The sequence below is a fragment of the Pelophylax lessonae genome (assembly GCF_965119305.1).
Source record: "Pelophylax lessonae genome assembly, chromosome: 13".
NCBI lineage: Eukaryota > Metazoa > Chordata > Amphibia > Anura > Ranidae > Pelophylax > Pelophylax lessonae.
Window position 1 is genome coordinate 4,904,817 of NC_138780.1, and position 18,048 is coordinate 4,922,864.

General features: G+C 38.1%; 1 protein-coding gene across 1 annotated transcript; it reads left to right on the plus strand.

The window, feature by feature from the left end:
- Positions 1 to 813: 813 nt before the first annotated feature.
- On the plus strand, positions 814 to 8,472 carry LOC309569059 (leucine-rich repeat and immunoglobulin-like domain containing-NOGO receptor-interacting protein 4). Its single transcript, XM_082274821.1, has 2 exons — positions 814 to 890; positions 6,377 to 8,472. Exon 2 carries the CDS (start codon positions 6,457 to 6,459, stop codon positions 8,362 to 8,364), a length of 1,908 nt encoding a protein of 635 aa, XP_082130947.1. The 5' UTR covers positions 814 to 890; positions 6,377 to 6,456; the 3' UTR covers positions 8,365 to 8,472.
- Positions 8,473 to 18,048: the final 9,576 nt, after the last annotated feature.

Genomic DNA, 18,048 nt, shown 5'->3' on the forward strand with positions numbered 1-18,048 from the left:
GCCCAGAGCACAGAAGAAGATGACCCCCCCAGGTATTGGTCAAAGCTCGGGGCACAGAAGAAGATGACCCCCCCAGGTGTTGGTCATAGCCCGGGGCACAGAAGAAGATGACCCCCCCAGGTGTTGGTCATAGCCCGGGGCACAGAAGAAGATGACCCCCCCAAGTGTTGGTCAAAGCCCGGGGCACAGAAGAAGATGACCCCCCAGGTATTGGTCAAAGCCCGGGGCACAGAAGAAGATGACCCCCCCAGGTGTTGGTCATAGCCCGGGACACAGAAGAAGATGACCCCCCCAGGTGTTGGTCATAGCCCAGGGCACAGAAGAAGATGACCCCCCCGATAGCTGAGCCCCCCCCTTGTAGTCTTCTAAACTATTCCCAGTGTTTAGTTCCAGCTATAAATAGCCTCTAAACGACCCCTCCGTCCCGCCCCAAGGTCGCCCTCCAGAGTATTTCTCCTGCGGCTCAGAGATGCGGCTCGGCTGATCTTTGATCACCACTCAGTCCAGCGTGCCGGAAACCTCATCTCGCCCTTTTCATAATTTTTTTCCTCTCGCGTTGCGGCCCCCGCGCCCGCCCGTCCATCAGCCAGGATCCGACCAAATTAGCAGATTAAATATTCAGCAGGAGGAACGCTAAGATTTCACTCTGGTGGCAACAGAAAACCCGGCTAACGAGAAGATGACGGCGACTTTCTCCTCTCCACTTCTGTGACACGAAAAAAAAATAACGGCGAGCACTCGCCAGGAGGAGCCTGGGGGTCGCCCAATGAGAACTTCAACCTGGCACATGGAAAGATCACATCGCAGATAATCCAACGAGGGCGGCGCATTCCAGGCGGACAACCCATAAAAGTCACTGGACTCTCTGGAACCATCTCAGAAATCTGGAGGTAAGACGGAACCTGGAGGTGAAGTGAGGTTCCATTCACACCTACGCGTTTTATAGCTTGAACCTCCAAAACACTGGAGGAGAAAAAATTGATTATTCTTTATGGAGACGGCTCACATCTCCACTAAAAGTCACCTGAACCCAAACGCCTGAAGCTCAAAAAAGTTCTAGAGCTGTGTTTGCAGCTCAAATCGGGCAGACTAAAACATTTTTTGTGCATTTTTATCCCTATAGAGACTAAAATGCGCCATTTTCGCATTTTTGCCCGATTTTCTGCTTAAATGCAAAAAATTTAAAAAAATAAAATAGTAATAATATATGAATAAATAATGGAAAATAAATACACAAATAACTAAAAATCATCATAATAAATAAAATAAATTAATAATGTAATAATAATTAACCCCAAACCTTAAAATTATAGTAAAACATTTATTATTAATAATAAAAATAAAATATTTAATATTCTTTTAAAATTATTATTATTATTTTTTTATTATTTTTTTAAGGGTTAAGGTTAGGGATTAATTGTTTATTTATTATTACTTATTATACATTTATTGAATTTATTGAATAATAATAATAATCATCATCATAAAATATGTAACATTCTTTCAAAATTATTATTATTTTTTTTATATAGTTTTTTTCTTTTTTTAAGGGTTAAGGTTAGGGATTAATTGTTATTTTTATCCCCATAGAAATTAAAATGCGCCATTTTCACATTTTTGCCTGATTTTCTACTTAAATGCAAAAAATGTAAAAAAATCAAATAGTAATAATATATGAATAAATAATGGAAAATAAATACACAAATAACTAAAAATCATCATAAAAAATAATAAATAAAATAAATTAATAATGTAATAATAATTAACCCCAAACCTTAAAAGTATAGTAAAACATTTATTATTAATAATAAAAATAAAATATTTAATATTCTATTAAAATTATTATTATTATTTTTTTATTATTTTATTTTTTTAAGGGTTACGGTTAGGGATTAATTGTTTATTTATTAATACTTATTATACATTTATTGAATTTATTGAATAATAATAATAATAATCATCATAAAATATGTAATATTCTTTCAAAATTATTATTATTTTTTTATTATTTTTTTTAAGGGTTAAGGTTAGGGATTAATTGTTATTTTTATCCCCATAGAAACTAAAATGCGCCATTTTTGCATTCTTGCGTGATTTTCTGCTTAAATGCAAAAAAATTTAAAAAAATAAAATAGTAATAATATATGAATAAATAAATGGAAAATAAATTCACGCATAACTAAAAATCATCATAAAAAATAATAAATAAAATAAATTAATAATGTAATAATAATTAACCCCAAACCTTAAAAGTATAGTAAAACATTTATTATTAATAATAAAAATAAAATATTTAATATTCTTTTAAAATTATTATCATTATTATTTTTTTATTATTTTTTTAAGGGTTAAGGTTAGGGATTAATTGTTTATTTATTATTACTTATTATATATTTATTGAATTTATTGAATAATAATAATCATCATAAAATATGTAATATTCTTTCAAAATTATTATTATTTTTTTTATATTTTTTTTTAAGGGTTAAGGTTAGGGATTAATTGTTATTTTTATCCCCATAGAAACTAAAATGCGCCATTTTCACATTCTTGCCTGATTTTCTGCTTAAATGCAAAAAAAAAAAAAAAAAAAAATAATAATAATAATATATGAATAAATAAATGGAAAATAAATACACAAATAACTAAAAATCATCATAAAAAAGAATAAATATAATAAATTAATAATGTAAAAATAATTAACCCCAAACCTTAAAAGTATAGTAAAACATTTAATATTAATAATAAAAATAAAATATTTAATATTCTTTTAAAATTATTATTATTATTATTTTTAAGGGTTAAGGTCAGGGATTAATTGTTTATTTATTATTACTTATTATACATTTATTGAATTTATTGAATAATAATAATAATAATCATCATAAAATATTTAATATTCTTTCAAAATTTTTATTATTTTTTTATATTTTTTTTAAGGGTTAAGGTTAGGGATTAATTGTTTATTTATAATTACTTATAATACATTTATTGAATGTATTATTTATTGATAAATATTTTTATTTGTGCATTTATTTTACATGTATTTATTAATTTATTATTATTATTATTAGTCATAGTAGAAGTAGTAGTAGTAGTAGTAAAACCCTAACCCTAAAAAAAACAATAAAATAATATATAACCCTAACCCCTAATCCTGATCTTAACCTCTAATTAATAACTTTAATCTTTTTTTTTTTTTTTTCTTTATCCTTTGTTACTCTTATTGTTTACTTTTTTTAGTTTCTATTTTTTTCCCTGTGTTTTTCTAGGTTCTCCCTAAAAATATGTAAAAAAAAAAAAAAAAAAAATTGTTGAGGCTCTGCGATGTTTCCCCCACAAGCAACATTATCGGTTATGTATAGAATATTTCTGATTAGGTGGTCATTTTTATTTGTTTTTCTTTTTTCTTGCTCTCTTTTGAAAAAGCACAAAGTCGAGTAGACGTAGCGGGTAAATGCAATAAATTCCATATTTGATATGTATTATTGTTATTGGTCAGTATGGTATAATATTCTCAAGAGCACCTTGAGAATCTGTAGATTTACTATGCATTAGGGCAGCGGTCTCCAAACTGCAACCAGTATTGAGTTGGGCAATATTCCAACATGATAACGACCCCAAAAACACCTCCAAGATGACCACTGCCTTGCTAAAGAAGCTGAGGGTAAAGGTGATGGACTGGCCAAGCATGTCTCCAGACCTAAACCCTATTGGGCATCTGTGGGGCATCCTCAAACAGAAGGTGGAGGAGGGGAAGGTCTCTAACATCCACCAGCTCTGTGATGTCATCATGGAGGAGGGGAAGAGGACTCCAGGGACAACCTGTGAAGCTCTGGTGAACTCCATGCCCAAGATGGTTAAGGCAGTGCTGGAAAATAATGGCGGCCAGACAAAATATTGACACTTTGGGTCGAATTTGGAAATTATCACGTAGGGGTGTACTCACTTTTGTTGCAAGCGGTTTAGACATTAATGGCTGTAAATAGAAGAGCAGGTTCTGCAGGTCATTGATGATACATATTAGCATGATACAAGCTGTAACTCTCACATACATGTTCCTGAACATCAGAACCGGTGTTACTGGTATTGAAACCAGAATAAATTACCATGAAAAATGATTAAAGTAAAGAAGGCGACAATAATATAGATAGGAGCGCTTGGAAAATACAGTCTCTTTAATGATAGAAAATTGCAAAATTGATCCCTGCCCAGTAGAGCTGCCATTAAAAATAATAGGGACCTCTAAAGTGTGTGTGTGTGTGGGGGGGGGGGGGAGGGTGTTGTGTTAAGAAGGGGAATTTGGGGGGTGGCGGGGGTAAGAATTATTCTAGGAGGGTACATTTAGGGAGGTGTGTGGGGTGGTTTGTGTTTGGAGGGGGGATGGGGGAAGAGGATTTGTAATAGGAGAGGGGATTTGGGGGGGGGGGGGGTTGTGCTATAAAAGTAATATGGGAAAGATGGGAGAGGGGATTTTTTTCTTTTTTTGGGGGGGGGGGGGATTTGTGCTAGTAGGGATTATTGGAGGGTATTTGTGTTAGGAAGGGAAATTTACGGTGGGCTAGGACAGGGGATTGGAGAGGGACATTTGTGCTGAAAGGCTGAAAGGGGGGATTTGGATTGTGGGGGGGGAGGAGGATTTGTGCTTGGAGGGGAATTTTGAGGGGTAGAGGTTTAGTGCTAGGACTGGCAATTATTTGTGCTGGGTGGGGGGATTTCAGCAGGGGGAAGATTTGTAGTGGAAGGAAGGGGAAATCTATGCTTAGGGGGTAAGCATGCTGATTAGTGCTTGATTTTTTTGGGAGGTAGGGAATTTTTGCTGACACATAATGGGGGTCAGGCTGGCCACGAATGGCCATAGGGGACAGGCTAGCCATGAATGCCCATTGAGGTTGCCATGGGGTTCAAACTAGCCACGAGGGTCAATCTGGCCATTAACTGTCATGGGGCTCAGGCTGGCCAATAATGATTATCGTGCTTAGGCTGGCCATGAATGGCCAGGGGGGACCAGCCTGGCCATTAATGATCATGGGGGTAAGGCTGGCAAATAATAGCCATGGGGGACAAGCTAGCCATGAATGCCCATGGGGTTTGTCATGGGAATCAAACTAGCCATGAGGGTCAATCTGGCTGTTAATTGTTAGAGTGCTCAGGCTGACCATTAATGATCATTGGGGTCAGGCTGGCCAAGAGTGGCCAGGGGAAATGGCTAGACATGAAGGGTCATGAGGTTCAATCTGGACAATAATTGTCATGGGGCTCAGGCTGGCCATGAATGGCCAGGGGGGGACCAGCCTGACCATTAATGATCATGGGGGTAAGGGTGGCAAATAATAGCCATGGGGGACAAGCTAGCCATGAATGCCCATGGGGTTTGCCATGGGAATCAAACTAGCCATGAATAGCCATGAGGGTCAGTCTGGCTGTTAATTGTTAGAGTGCTCAGGCTGACCATTAATGATCATAGGGGTCAGGCTGGCCAAGAATGGCCAGGGTAAATATCTAGACATGAAGGGTCATGAGTTTCAATCTAGACAATAATTGTCATGGGGCTCAGGTTGGCCATGAATGGCCAGGGGGGGACCAGCCTGGCCATGAATGGATATGGAGGTACAAGCTAGAAATTAATAGCCGTGGTGGTCAGGCTAAGCATGAATTGCAATAGGGTTCAAACTAGCCATAAATGGCCATGGGGTCAATCTGGCCATTAAATTGTCATGGGGCTCAGGCTGGCTATGAATGGCCAGGGGAGACCAGCCTGGCTATGAATGGCTATGGGGGACAGGCTGGCCAAGAATGGCCATCAGGAACCCGCTAGACATGAATAGCCATGAGGATCAATCTGGCCAATAATTGTCATGGGGCTCAGGCTGGCCATGAATGGCTAGGGGAGACCAGCCTGGCTGTGAATGGCCAGGGTGTCAGGCTCAGGCTGACCAAGAATTGCTATAGGGGCAAACTAACCATGAATGGTTGTGGTGGTCAGGCTAGGCATGAATTGCCATAGGGTTCAAACTAGCCATAAATGGCCATGAGCAGCAGGCTGAACAAGAATAGCCATGGGGTCAACCTGGCCATTATTCGTCATGGGGCTCAGGCTGGCCATGAATGGCTTTCAGGGAACAGGCTGACCATGGAATGGGTTGCATCTGATAGTTTGGCCATAAACACATAGGTTAAAGCTCTCACACCCCCTGCAGAACTGATGGGGCCTGGACCCGGTACGGGAGTACTGCCTGAACCCCCATCATCAGCCCTGCTGCCCAGTGCTGGATCAATTTCATGATTACTTGTTAAAAGTCACGCTTTATGATAAGACAAGGTATTTACTATATTAGAACATGATGTCTAAATTTCACTGTTATTGAACCCCCAGGTCTGGGTCGTCATCAATAGAACACAGCTACACATAATGAGTGCTCCGGCCCGTGCTTCTTCCATGTGCTTTCTGTGAAGATGGGGACAAGCAAGTATACCAGGAGACTCAACCTAACCCTACAGCCGGTGCTCCTGTTTGTGACTATTGGGATCTTGCTCAGAAAGTCATGTGTCTGCTGTCCTCCTACCTGCGACTGCCCGTCTCATGACAACGCCACCCTGTGCAAACATCGTCTTCTCAGCTTGGTTCCGGTGGAGATCCCTCGCTCCTCCCGTTTATTGGATCTAAGTTATAACCGGATCAGGTCAATTCAGCACGGGACCTTTTCCCACCTGCAGGATCTCCAGGAACTAGACTTGAGCCACAACCAGCTATCCCGCATAGAACCCGGAGCCTTCAGCGGCCTGCCAAAACTGCGTATCCTGTTGGTGCACCACAATCAGCTTAAGCTTCTGTCTCCGGGAGTCTTTTCAGGAATGCCGGGACTAAATTGGTTAGACGTCAGAGCAAACCAATTGGTCATCCTGCTGGATCAGACTTTTCATGGCCTGCAGGAGCTTAGACACCTGGAGGTTGGCGACAACCCTCTGTTGTTCATATCTCCCGCAGCCTTCCTGGGGATGCCACTGCTGCAGAGACTGGGGTTGGAGAAAACAAAACTGGGCAGTGTACCTTCTCTGGCTCTGGCTTCTCTACCCCAACTTTCTGAACTAAGACTGGGTGGAGGGACTAGCACAGTTTTACGTGATCTCTCGTTTTCAGACATGCCATCCTTGAGAGTACTAGATATAGATCATTGGCCTTCTCTTGCAAACCTTGAAGCACACAGTTTGACTAGTCTTAATCTTACCTCCCTGTCGCTGACCAACTGCAACCTAAGCTCAGTCCCAGAAGAAGCACTGAGGTCTCAGGTCCACCTACGTAGGTTAGACCTCTCTCAAAATCCCATTTCTTTCCTTACTGAAGGGTGTTTTGGTGCTCTGAAAAGGTTGGAGGAGTTACGATTGTCTGGTGGAAGACTTAGTTCTATACCTTCCAATGCTTTTCATGGCCTGGACCGCCTCCGTATGTTAGACCTTTCAGACAATCCGATTCGATGGGTAGAGGAAAATGCCCTCCCTCCCCCTGGTGTCCTTGAGACTTTGTTGCTTTCTGGGACCATTTTGTCGTGCGACTGCCGTCTCTGTTGGCTCCTGCATCATAGAATCAATTTCGGAGGAATGCCGCCAGTGTGCTCAGCCCCTGACTCCTTGAAGGGGGTGGTTATCCCAGACCACTCAGAGCTGCTATGCCCAGAGTTTTTCACCTGCCAACCACCCAAGATAATAGGACAAGGTCCACGTGAGTTCAGGGTGCAGGAGGGCGACAGGCTGACTATCAGCTGTCAGAGTCAGGGTGTACCTGAACCCTCTACACTGTGGGTGCTACCACAAGTTCCATGGTCGGTGGAAAGGAAATCCACACACCATGATGGCCCAGACACAGAACTCCCTCAACATGCACCAGGTTCTGCAGAGAAGGTGACAGGGTCGGTGCAGTTAGTAACAGACTCCCAAAAATGGAAAGCAACCAACACATCACAACCATCAAAACCGGTGCAACAACAAGAGGGCCGAATCAACATCCTACCAGAAGGCTCCCTCCAGTTTCTTCCAGTGCAAACCTTAGACACTGGAGATTACCTCTGCCTGGCCACTAACCTTGCAGGGAATGACTCCGCCTGGATTCACCTGGAGGTCACACCATTCAACAGCAGCACCATCTATTCTCCCCTCCCCATGGTCCACAGTCATCTTCTGGCCGTTATCACGGCCGGGGGAATCCTTCCCTTCATCAGTTCCGTGACGCTTTGCTTCATCTTCATCTTCCTCTGGAGCCGCGGACGTGGGAATATCAAACACACAGCCAACATAGATTATATTCCTAGGACTTCTCGGGGAACTTCATCACCAGAGGACAATAAATTCACCATGAAACTCATCTGACATTGTATAATATAGACTAGAATAGAGATGGATTATAAGAAGGACAATCTGTGCAGAAGATATGACCTACAGTTCTAGGAAGGCCCAAATATTCAAAGAAAATATGGTTGGAGTTAGGGGCTTAGATAAGAACTAGGGATGCAATTGGGTTGGTCTGAACCCAAGTTTGGCAGAACCAAGAAATAAGCGGTCAGTGTCAGCCCAATCAAATGCGACCAGGCCATTCTCCACCCCTCAGCTGCACATACACAAATGGGCGGGAATGCTTGTGACATCATTGACCTAATGTAACCACATGGCCATATGATTGTCAATGCCACTGACCTATTATGGCCATGGGGATGTTGATCAATTATGGTCATGGGGCCATGTTACGTCAATGACATTTGCCTATTATGGCCGTAGGGTCATGTTACGTCAATGACATTGACCTATTATGGTCATGGGGCCATGTTACGTCAATGACATTGACCTATTATGGTCATGGGGCCATGTTACGTCAATGACATTGACCTATTATGGTCATGGGGCCATGTTACGTCAATGACATTGACCTATTATGGTCATGGGGCCATGTTACGTCAATGACATTGACCTATTATGGTCATGGGGCCATGTTACGTCAATGACATTGACCTAGTATGGCCTTGGGGCCATGTTACTTCAATGAGATTGACCTGTTATAGCTGTGGGGCCATGTTGATCAATCATGGTCATGTGGCCATGTTACATCAATGACATTGACCTAATATGGTCATGGGGCCAAGTTACATCAAGGACATTGACATATTATGGACATGGGGCCATGTTACGTCAATGACATTGACTTATTATGGCCATGGGGCCATATTACATTACTAACATTGACCGATTTTAGTCATGGGGCCATATTATGTCAAATACACTGAACTATTATGGTCTTGGAGCCATGTTAGGTCAATGACATTGACCTATTATGGCCATGGGACCATGTTGATCAATTATGGTCATGGGGCTTTGTTACGTCAATGATATTGATCAATTATGGTCCTGGGGCCATGTTATGTCAATGACATTGACCCATTATGGTCATAGGGCCATGTTATATCAATGACATTGAGCTAATATTGTCATGGGGCCAAGTTACATTATTGACATTGGAGTATTATGGCCATAGGCCATGGTACATCAATCACATTGACCTCTTATGGCCATGTTACAATAATAACATTGACCAATTATGGTCATGGGGCCATATTATGTCAAATACACTGACCTATTATGACCACGGGCCATATTACGTCAATGACATTGATATATTATGGCCATGGGGCCATATTACGTCAATGACATTGGCCTATTAGGGCCATATTACGTCAATGACATTGGCCTATTAGGGCCATATTACGTCAATGACATTGACCTATTAGGGCCATGTTGATCAATCATGGTCCTGTTGCCATGTTACGTCAATGACTGATCTATTATGGCCTTGGCTTTGATGTCACAAGCATCCTCGCCTCTTTGTGTAGGTAAATTCACAGCTTGCAGCTGATTGGCTAGGCTCTGGCAGTATCCTTCTGGGTTTGGCTAAACATAGTTTCAGATTGAACCCAAGCTCATCCCCAATGAGAACCTGTTTTTACTATGAATTGTAGGACGGTTGGAGTAGATGGTGGTCTACCTTTCCACCCAAGAAAAATGTGAAAATCTTGGGTGAAAACATTGTTACAGTGAAGTATTGTGACTGGGAACGACCAGAATGATTGCACTAAAGTTGATTTAAATGCACAATTACTAAAATTTACACCAAATCGACCTCAAAGTTCACTATGCAGACTGCTGCCCTCCTAACCTCAAGGCAAATTTACCTAAAAAAAAATAAATAAAATCACATGGCTTTATTTATGGAGAAAGCCGTGTGATCATCATTTCAGCGCTAATCAAATTTTTTCATAGCTTTAAAAAATGTCATTTCCATTGAAAGAAAATAAATCTAATAATAATACTGATCGTGGTGCCACTAGCAGGAAAATCACCGTCACATAACAGCAGTAGGAGGTCCTGCCATTTAATGTCATTTATTTTCATGCCTTAGGCCTAGATGTTTATTTATGAATAAAAAGAAAAATTGGACGACTGACTTTATATTTGGAACGATTGCTTATATTTAAAATTTCTTTATTAAAAAAAAAAAAAATATATTAATAATAAACCTAAGAAAAAAAAGTGTCATATATTTCAGCTAATCAGTTCTAAGCTGTGGTGTCTGTGTTTATTTTTTTTTTTGTTTTTTTTTTTTAGGCTTAGTACATTTTTTGCAAAAATACCCGTTGATCCTGCCAAAAATCCAGCGTCCTTGTAACTTCCTGTGAGCTGAATTTCTCTTTATTTTCTGCAAAAATACACATTGATCCTGCGAAGAAATCCAGAGAAATTTTGCTCACAGGAAGTATTTTTTTTTCTGCAAAACTACCCATTGATCCTGCCAAAAATCCAGTGTCCTTGTGAGAGAATTTTCTTTTTTTTTTCTGCAAAAATACCCGTTGATCCTGCCAAAAGATCCAGTGTCCTTGTGAGAGAATTTACCTTTTTTTCTGCAAAAATACCCATTGATCCTGCCAAAAATCCACTGTCCTTCTGAGAGAATTTTCCTTTTTATTCCTGCAAACAAATTCAATGTCCTTGTAACTTCCTGTGAGCTGAATTTCTTTTTTTTTTCTGCGAAAATACCCATTGATCCTACCAAAAATACAGAGAAATTCAGCTCACAGGTATTTTTTTTTTTCTGCAAAAATACCTGTTGATCCTGCCAAAAATCCAGTGTCCTTGTAATTTCCTGTGAGATAATTTTTTTCTTTTTTTTCTGCCAAAAAAAAAACAATAATCCTGCCAAAAATCCAGTTTCCTTGTAAGAGAATTTTTATTTTACTTCTACAAAAATTCCTATTAATCCTGCCAAAAATCCAGTTTACTTGTAAGATAATTTTTTTTTTCTACAAAAATACCCATTGATCCTACCAAAAATACAGAGAAATTCAGCTCACAGGTATTTTTTTTTTCTGCAAAAATACCCATTAATCCTGCCAGAAATCTACTGTCCTTGTAATTTCCTGTGAGATAATTTTTTTCTTTTTTTTTTCTGCCAAAAAAAAAACAATAATCCTGCCAAAAATCCAGTTTCCTTGTAAGAGAATTTTTTTTTTCTACAAAAATACCCGTTGATCCTGCCAAAAATCCAGTGTCCTTGTAACTTCCTGTGAGCTGAATTTCTCTTTTTTTTCTGCAAAAATACCCATTGATCCTGCCAAAAATACAGAGAAATTCATCTCACAGGTATTTTTTTTTCTGCAAAAATACCCATTAATCCTGCCAAAAATCCAGTGTCCTTGTGAGAAAATTTTCCTTTTTATTCCTGCAAAAATACCCATTGATCCTGCCAAAAATCCAGTGTCCTTGTAACTTCCTGTGAGCTGAAATTCTCTTTTTTGTCCTGCAAAAATACCCATTGATCCTGCCAGAAATCCACTGTCCTTGTAAGATCATTTGTTTGTTCTACAAAAATACCCGTTGATCCTTCCAAAAATCCAGCGTCCTTGTAATTTCCTGTGAGATAATTATTTTCTTTTTTTTTTCTGCAAAAAAACCCCAATAATCCTGCCAAAAATCCAGTTTCCTTGTAAGAGAATTTTTATTTATTTTTTTCTACAAAAATACCCATTGATACTGCCAAAAATACAGAGAAATTCATCTCACAGGTATTTTTTTTTCTGCAAAAATACCCATTAATCCTGCCAAAAATCCAGTGTCCTTGTGAGAAAATTTTCCTTTTTATTCCTGCAAAAATACCCATTGATCCTGCCAAAAATCCAGTTTCCTTGTAAGAGAATTTTTATTTATTTTTTTCTACAAAAATACCCATTGATACTGCCAAAAATAGAGTTTCCTTGTAACTTCCTGTGAGCTGAATTTCCCTTTTTTTTCTGCAAAAATACCTGTTGATCCTTCCAAAAATCCAGTATCCTTGTAATTTCCTGTGAGATAATTTTTTTCTTTTTTTTTTTCTGCAAAAAAAAAAACAATAATCCTGCCAAAAATCCAGTTTCCTTGTAAGAGAATTTTTTTTCTACAAAAATACCCGTTGATCCTGCCAAAAATTCAGTGTCCTTGTAACTTCCTGTGAACTGAATTTCTCTTTTTTTTCTTCAAAAATACCCATTAATCCTGCCAAAAATATAGAGAAATTCAGCTCACAGGAAGTATTTTTCTTTTTTCTGCAAAAATACCCATTGATCCTGCCAAAAATCCAGTTTCCTTGTAACTTCCTGTGAGCTGCAGATCAGTTTTAACTTCACTCTGTAAACTACTAATCCCCCCTTCCCCTTCATGTAATGGTGGTGAACAAAGGCAGGCTGTGGCTCCTTCTATTAGGTGAATGAGTGTAGTCACTGTAGGACAGGAAGTGCGTTACTGGCAGGATCACCATGGGAGGATAAAGACATTGTAATGTCCTCCATAAGCTCCTGAATCTCTCCTTTTCCCCTCACCTCCCTTTCTTTGGAATGAGCAGTAGACATTAGTTGCGGTCATGTTCCACGCTTTATGCACACTACACATAGTCCATCCTCCATCTCAGGAGTGAGCAAGAAAGGGTGGCTACCTTCCGACGTACAGTGGGACCATGGAGGAGGAACGTAGCCACCCTCTAACAGGAAGTCAGATCACATCAGCCCAAAAAATAAGGAAATGGAGATTTGGAGGCGGCTGAGAGCGAGTGAGTAAAATAATTATTTGATCCCCAAGGAAAACATGACTTAGTAGTTGGTGGAGGAACCCTTGTTGGAAGCACAGAGGTCAGACGTTTCTTGTAGCTGGTGACCAGGTTTGCACACATCTCAGGAGGGATTTTGGTCCACTCTTCTTTACTGATCTTCTCTAAATCCTTCCGGTTTCTTGGTTGTCGCTTGGCCACTCGAAGTTTCAGCTCCCTCCTATTTCTATAGGATTAAGGTCTTGAGACTGGCTAGGCCACTCCACCACCTTAATGTGCTTCTTCTTGAGCCACTCCTTTGTTGCCTTGGCGGTAAGTTTTGGGTCATTGTCATTCTGGAAGACCCATCCATGACCCATCTTCAGTGTTCTAAAGAAGAAGGTTCTCCTCCAAGATTTTACACTACATGGCCCCATCCATTGGCCCCTCAATGCGGCAGAAAAACGGCCCCAAAACATCATTGATTCCACCTCCGTGCTTGACTGTAGGGACGGTGACTGTAGGGACGGTGACTGTAGGGATGGTGACTGTAGGGATGGTGACTGTAGGGAAGGTGACTGTAGGGATGGTGACTGTAGGGATGGTGACTGTAGGGAAGGTGACTGTAGGGATGGTGACTGTAGGGATGGTGACTGTAGGGAAGGTGACTGTAGGGATGGTGACTGTAGGGATGGTGACTGTAGAGATGGTGACTGTAGAGATGGTGACTGTAGGGATGGTGACTGTAGGGAAGGTGACTGTAGGGATGGTGACTGTAGAGAAGGTGACTGTAGGGATGGTGACTGTAGAGATGGTGACTGTAGGGATGGTGACTGTAGGGACGGTGACTGTAGGGGCGGTGACTGTAGTGAAGGTGACTGTAGGGATGGTGACTGTAGGGATGGTGACTGTAGGGAAGGTGACTGTAGGGATGGTGACTGTAGGGATGGTGACTGTAGGGACGATGACTGTAGGGACGGTGACTGTAGGGACGGTGACTGTAGAGATGGTGACTGTAGGGACAGTGACTGTAGAGATGGTGACTGTAGGGATGGTGTTCTTAGGGTCATAGTCAGTTGTTTTCTTCCTCCTTAAACTACGGCCCTCCAGCTAATGCGGAACTACACATCCCATGAGGCATTGGAAAACTCGGACATTCACAGACATGACTAGGCACGATGGGAATTGTAGTTCCTGAACAACTGGAAGGCCATAGTTTGAAGACCCCTGAGATGTTCATTGGCATGACTGTACATGCGCCTTCTTGGGGAGGGGGACCTTGCAGGCGCTGCAGGTTTTCAATCCATGGGGGCGTATTGTGTTACCAATGGTTTGTTCTGTGGTTCCAGCTGCCTTGAGATCATTCGCAAGCTCCTCCCGTGTAGTTCTCACTTTTCTTATGATCATCCTCACCCCATGAGGTGAAATCTTCCATGGAGCTCCAGACCTGGGGACCATTGATGGTTATTTTGTATTTCTTGCATTTGCGAATAATCACTCCAACAGTTGTCTCCTTCTCACCAATCTTCCTCCTAATGGTCTTGTAGCCCATTCCAGCCTTGTGTAGGTCTACAATCTTCTCCCTGACCTCCTTTGACAGCTCCTTGGTCTTCCCATGATGGTGAGGTTGGAATGGAAGAGATTCTGTGGACAGAATGTAGTTCTCACTTTTCCTATGATCACCCTTACCCCATGAGGAGAAATCTTGCATGGAGCTCCAGACCGAGGACCATTGATGGTTATTTTGTATTTCTTCCATTTGCGAATAATCACTCCAACAGTTGTCTCCTTCTCACCAAGCTTCTTGCTGATGGTCTTGTAGCCATTCCAGCCTTGTGTGGGTCTCCAATCTTCTCCCTGACCTCCTCTGACAGCTCTTTGGTCTTCCCATGATGGTGAGGTTTAAATGGAAGACGGGGATTCTGTGGACAGGTGTCTTTTATACACATAACGAGTTGTGATTACACAATCTGCAGGGGTTACAAATAATTATTTTCCCCACTCTATAGTAGGACCATGAAGAAGGAACGTAGCCACCCTCTAACAGGAAGTCAGATCACAGCAGCCAAAAACTAAGGAATCTGGAGATTTGGAGAGCAATCGAAGGAACATTTTTGAGTTCAGAATTCACCCCTGAGTAGAATCCAAAACCAGAAGCATCTAATTCAGGGCTTTGTCGCCACCTAGTGGTCATTTTTGGATAGGCAGAGCTACTTTTGGGGTCTTCGGAGCGTTACATTTGGCGTGCGGTTGATAGAAATGTCTATATCAGGCTGATGGGAGGAAAAGTATCTCAGGATCAAATCTTTATCTCTGATACCTTTACTGTTAAAAAAAAAAAAACGTATGGAGGTCACAGGCTGCCAGGCACCGAGCATTTTCGAGGTTTTAAAGATCAGGATTCGTCTGCGCCTTTTATCCCATAAAATATTGAAGCCAACGGATTAGCATGACAGCCAGTGTGGAAATGGATCCGGGTCCTGCTCACCAATCAGAGAGCCCATCACCTGTGACCTCACTGCGCGTGGGGGGGGGGGGGAGTGCTTGGCCCTGGGGGTAGAAGATGTCACAGTAATATGTGGGTGGGGCCTAGATCATCTAAATTCCTAATCTTGGGTAATTCTCCACCCAAGACAGGCGGGACCCAGTTCCCTAAATAGCGGCTAATCCAGTTACATATTAATGATGAGGTTATTATTAGAGGCCATCTTCCTCTATTACCATCTCATTGTATTATATATAGACGAGAATTACATTTTGGGTTCCATAAAGGCGGGGCCAAATGTTCCGCAGAAATAACAAGGGCCTGTCACACCCATGCATGCGCAGCCCTGACCACCTGCTGTGTCCCATTACTAAACTAGTGTTGTCACCATGCAGCGGTCCGTGCCAAAAAAGTGGGCATGGATTATCTAAAGTGGGTGTGCCTCAGTAGGTGTGGCTGGGTGCACATATCTTTGCTGTGCTTTTTATATATAATAATTTTTTTTTACATTACAAATATATTATAAGTATTTTATTGATATAATAATCATCAGTACCAGTTATTAATAAATTATAGTATTATATTAATAATTATTAAAAATAAATTAGGTACAATTATTTATTAAAAATATTATATCTATATTATTATTATATGCTAGAATATATTATTATAATTGTATATACATTTCTGGAAATTATTATTATTAATAATATTAATAATTATAATAATTTACTGTATCTTCTATCATTAAGTACATAAACAATGTTGTTTCTTCAGTCTGGGTGTTTATCATATTAAATTCAGTGATTTTTTTCTGTAATAAATAATCATAAATAATATTAGATTATAATTAAAATATAAAGAAATTATAATAATACAATTATAATAACATACTACTACTACTAATAATAATAATAGTTTATTAATAATTAATTATAATTTTTATACAGTATATTATTATTTTTATTTATTAATAATTAATAATAAATAATAATTTATATATAGTATATTATTTATTATTTATTATGAATGAATTATAATTTATATACAGTATATTATTATTAATGTTATTATTATTATTTAATAATAAATATACGTTATATACAGTATATTAATATTATTATTTATCAAAAATTAATTATATTTTTATATATTATATTGGTATTATTTATTATTAATTAATTACAATTTATATAAAGTATATTATTATTAATAATAATAATAAATAACAATTATTAATTACAGTTTATAAACAGTATATTATTATTATTAATAATAATAATTAATTTTAATTTATATACAGTATATTTGTTTTATTTAATAATAATTTATATATACAGTATATTATTATTTTTAGTATTATTATTATTATTAATAATAATATTTTATAATTGACATACAGTATATTAATATTTAATTAATAATAAATTATAATTTATATACCGTATATTATTATTTTTATTATTATTGAATAATGAATTTTAATTTATATAAAGTGTATTATTATATTTATTTAAAAATAGTTAATTATAGTTTATATACAGTATATTATTACTATGATCATTATTATTATTATATTTAATAAAAAATGTATTATACTTTATATACAGTATATTTGTATTATTTATTAATAAAAATGTATAATTTATTTCAAATGTATTATTATTTGTATTATTAATATAATTAATAATGAATTTTATTTTATATACAGTATATTATTATTTATTATTAATTTAAAAAGAATTATAATTTATATACAGTATATTATTTTATTATCAATTAATGACAAATGAATTTTAATTTATATAAAGTATATAGTTATTATTATTTAATAATAATTATTATAATTTATATACAGTATATTATTATTATTGTTATTAATATTATTTAATTATAATAATACATATAAAATTATAATATATTGTCATATAATAATAATTATAATAATATTTTTAAAAATATAGATGTGTTATTTATAATGAATTAATTATAAATAATTTATTTTATTGGTTAATAATATATTATACATTTTTAGTAATTGATGCTGATGATTATTAATATTATAATAATAAAATGACTTATAATATATTTTTAATATTAATAAAAATATCTATTAATTAAAAAGCAAAGATATTTATAAATGAAAGGTTTCTTTTTATGATGTAATTAAAATCAGAAAATAAAGAGGAAGGAAAAAGTTAATTAAAATCAATCCTGGTGCACTCTGGGTAAAATAAGAGACGGATTTATTTTCTATATTTGGCGATTTGCTGTAAGTGATGAAAGGAATAATAATCGGCACAAACAATACAATGTAACAATAATCATACAATGTATAATAAATCCTCCTTCCATACTGATAGGAGGAGAGAGCAGAGTGACAGAGAGATGAGCTCATCACTGCGCTGCTTCTCCTTTCACTGTCCTGTTAGAAGTTGGGGGCTCGTCCGGGATGACCTGGGCTCAGATG

Excerpts from the sequence above, each read along its gene's own strand:
- LOC309569059 (XM_082274821.1), top strand. The coding sequence starts at position 6,457 with ATGGGGACAAGCAAGTATACCAGGAGACTCAACCTAACCCTACAGCCG.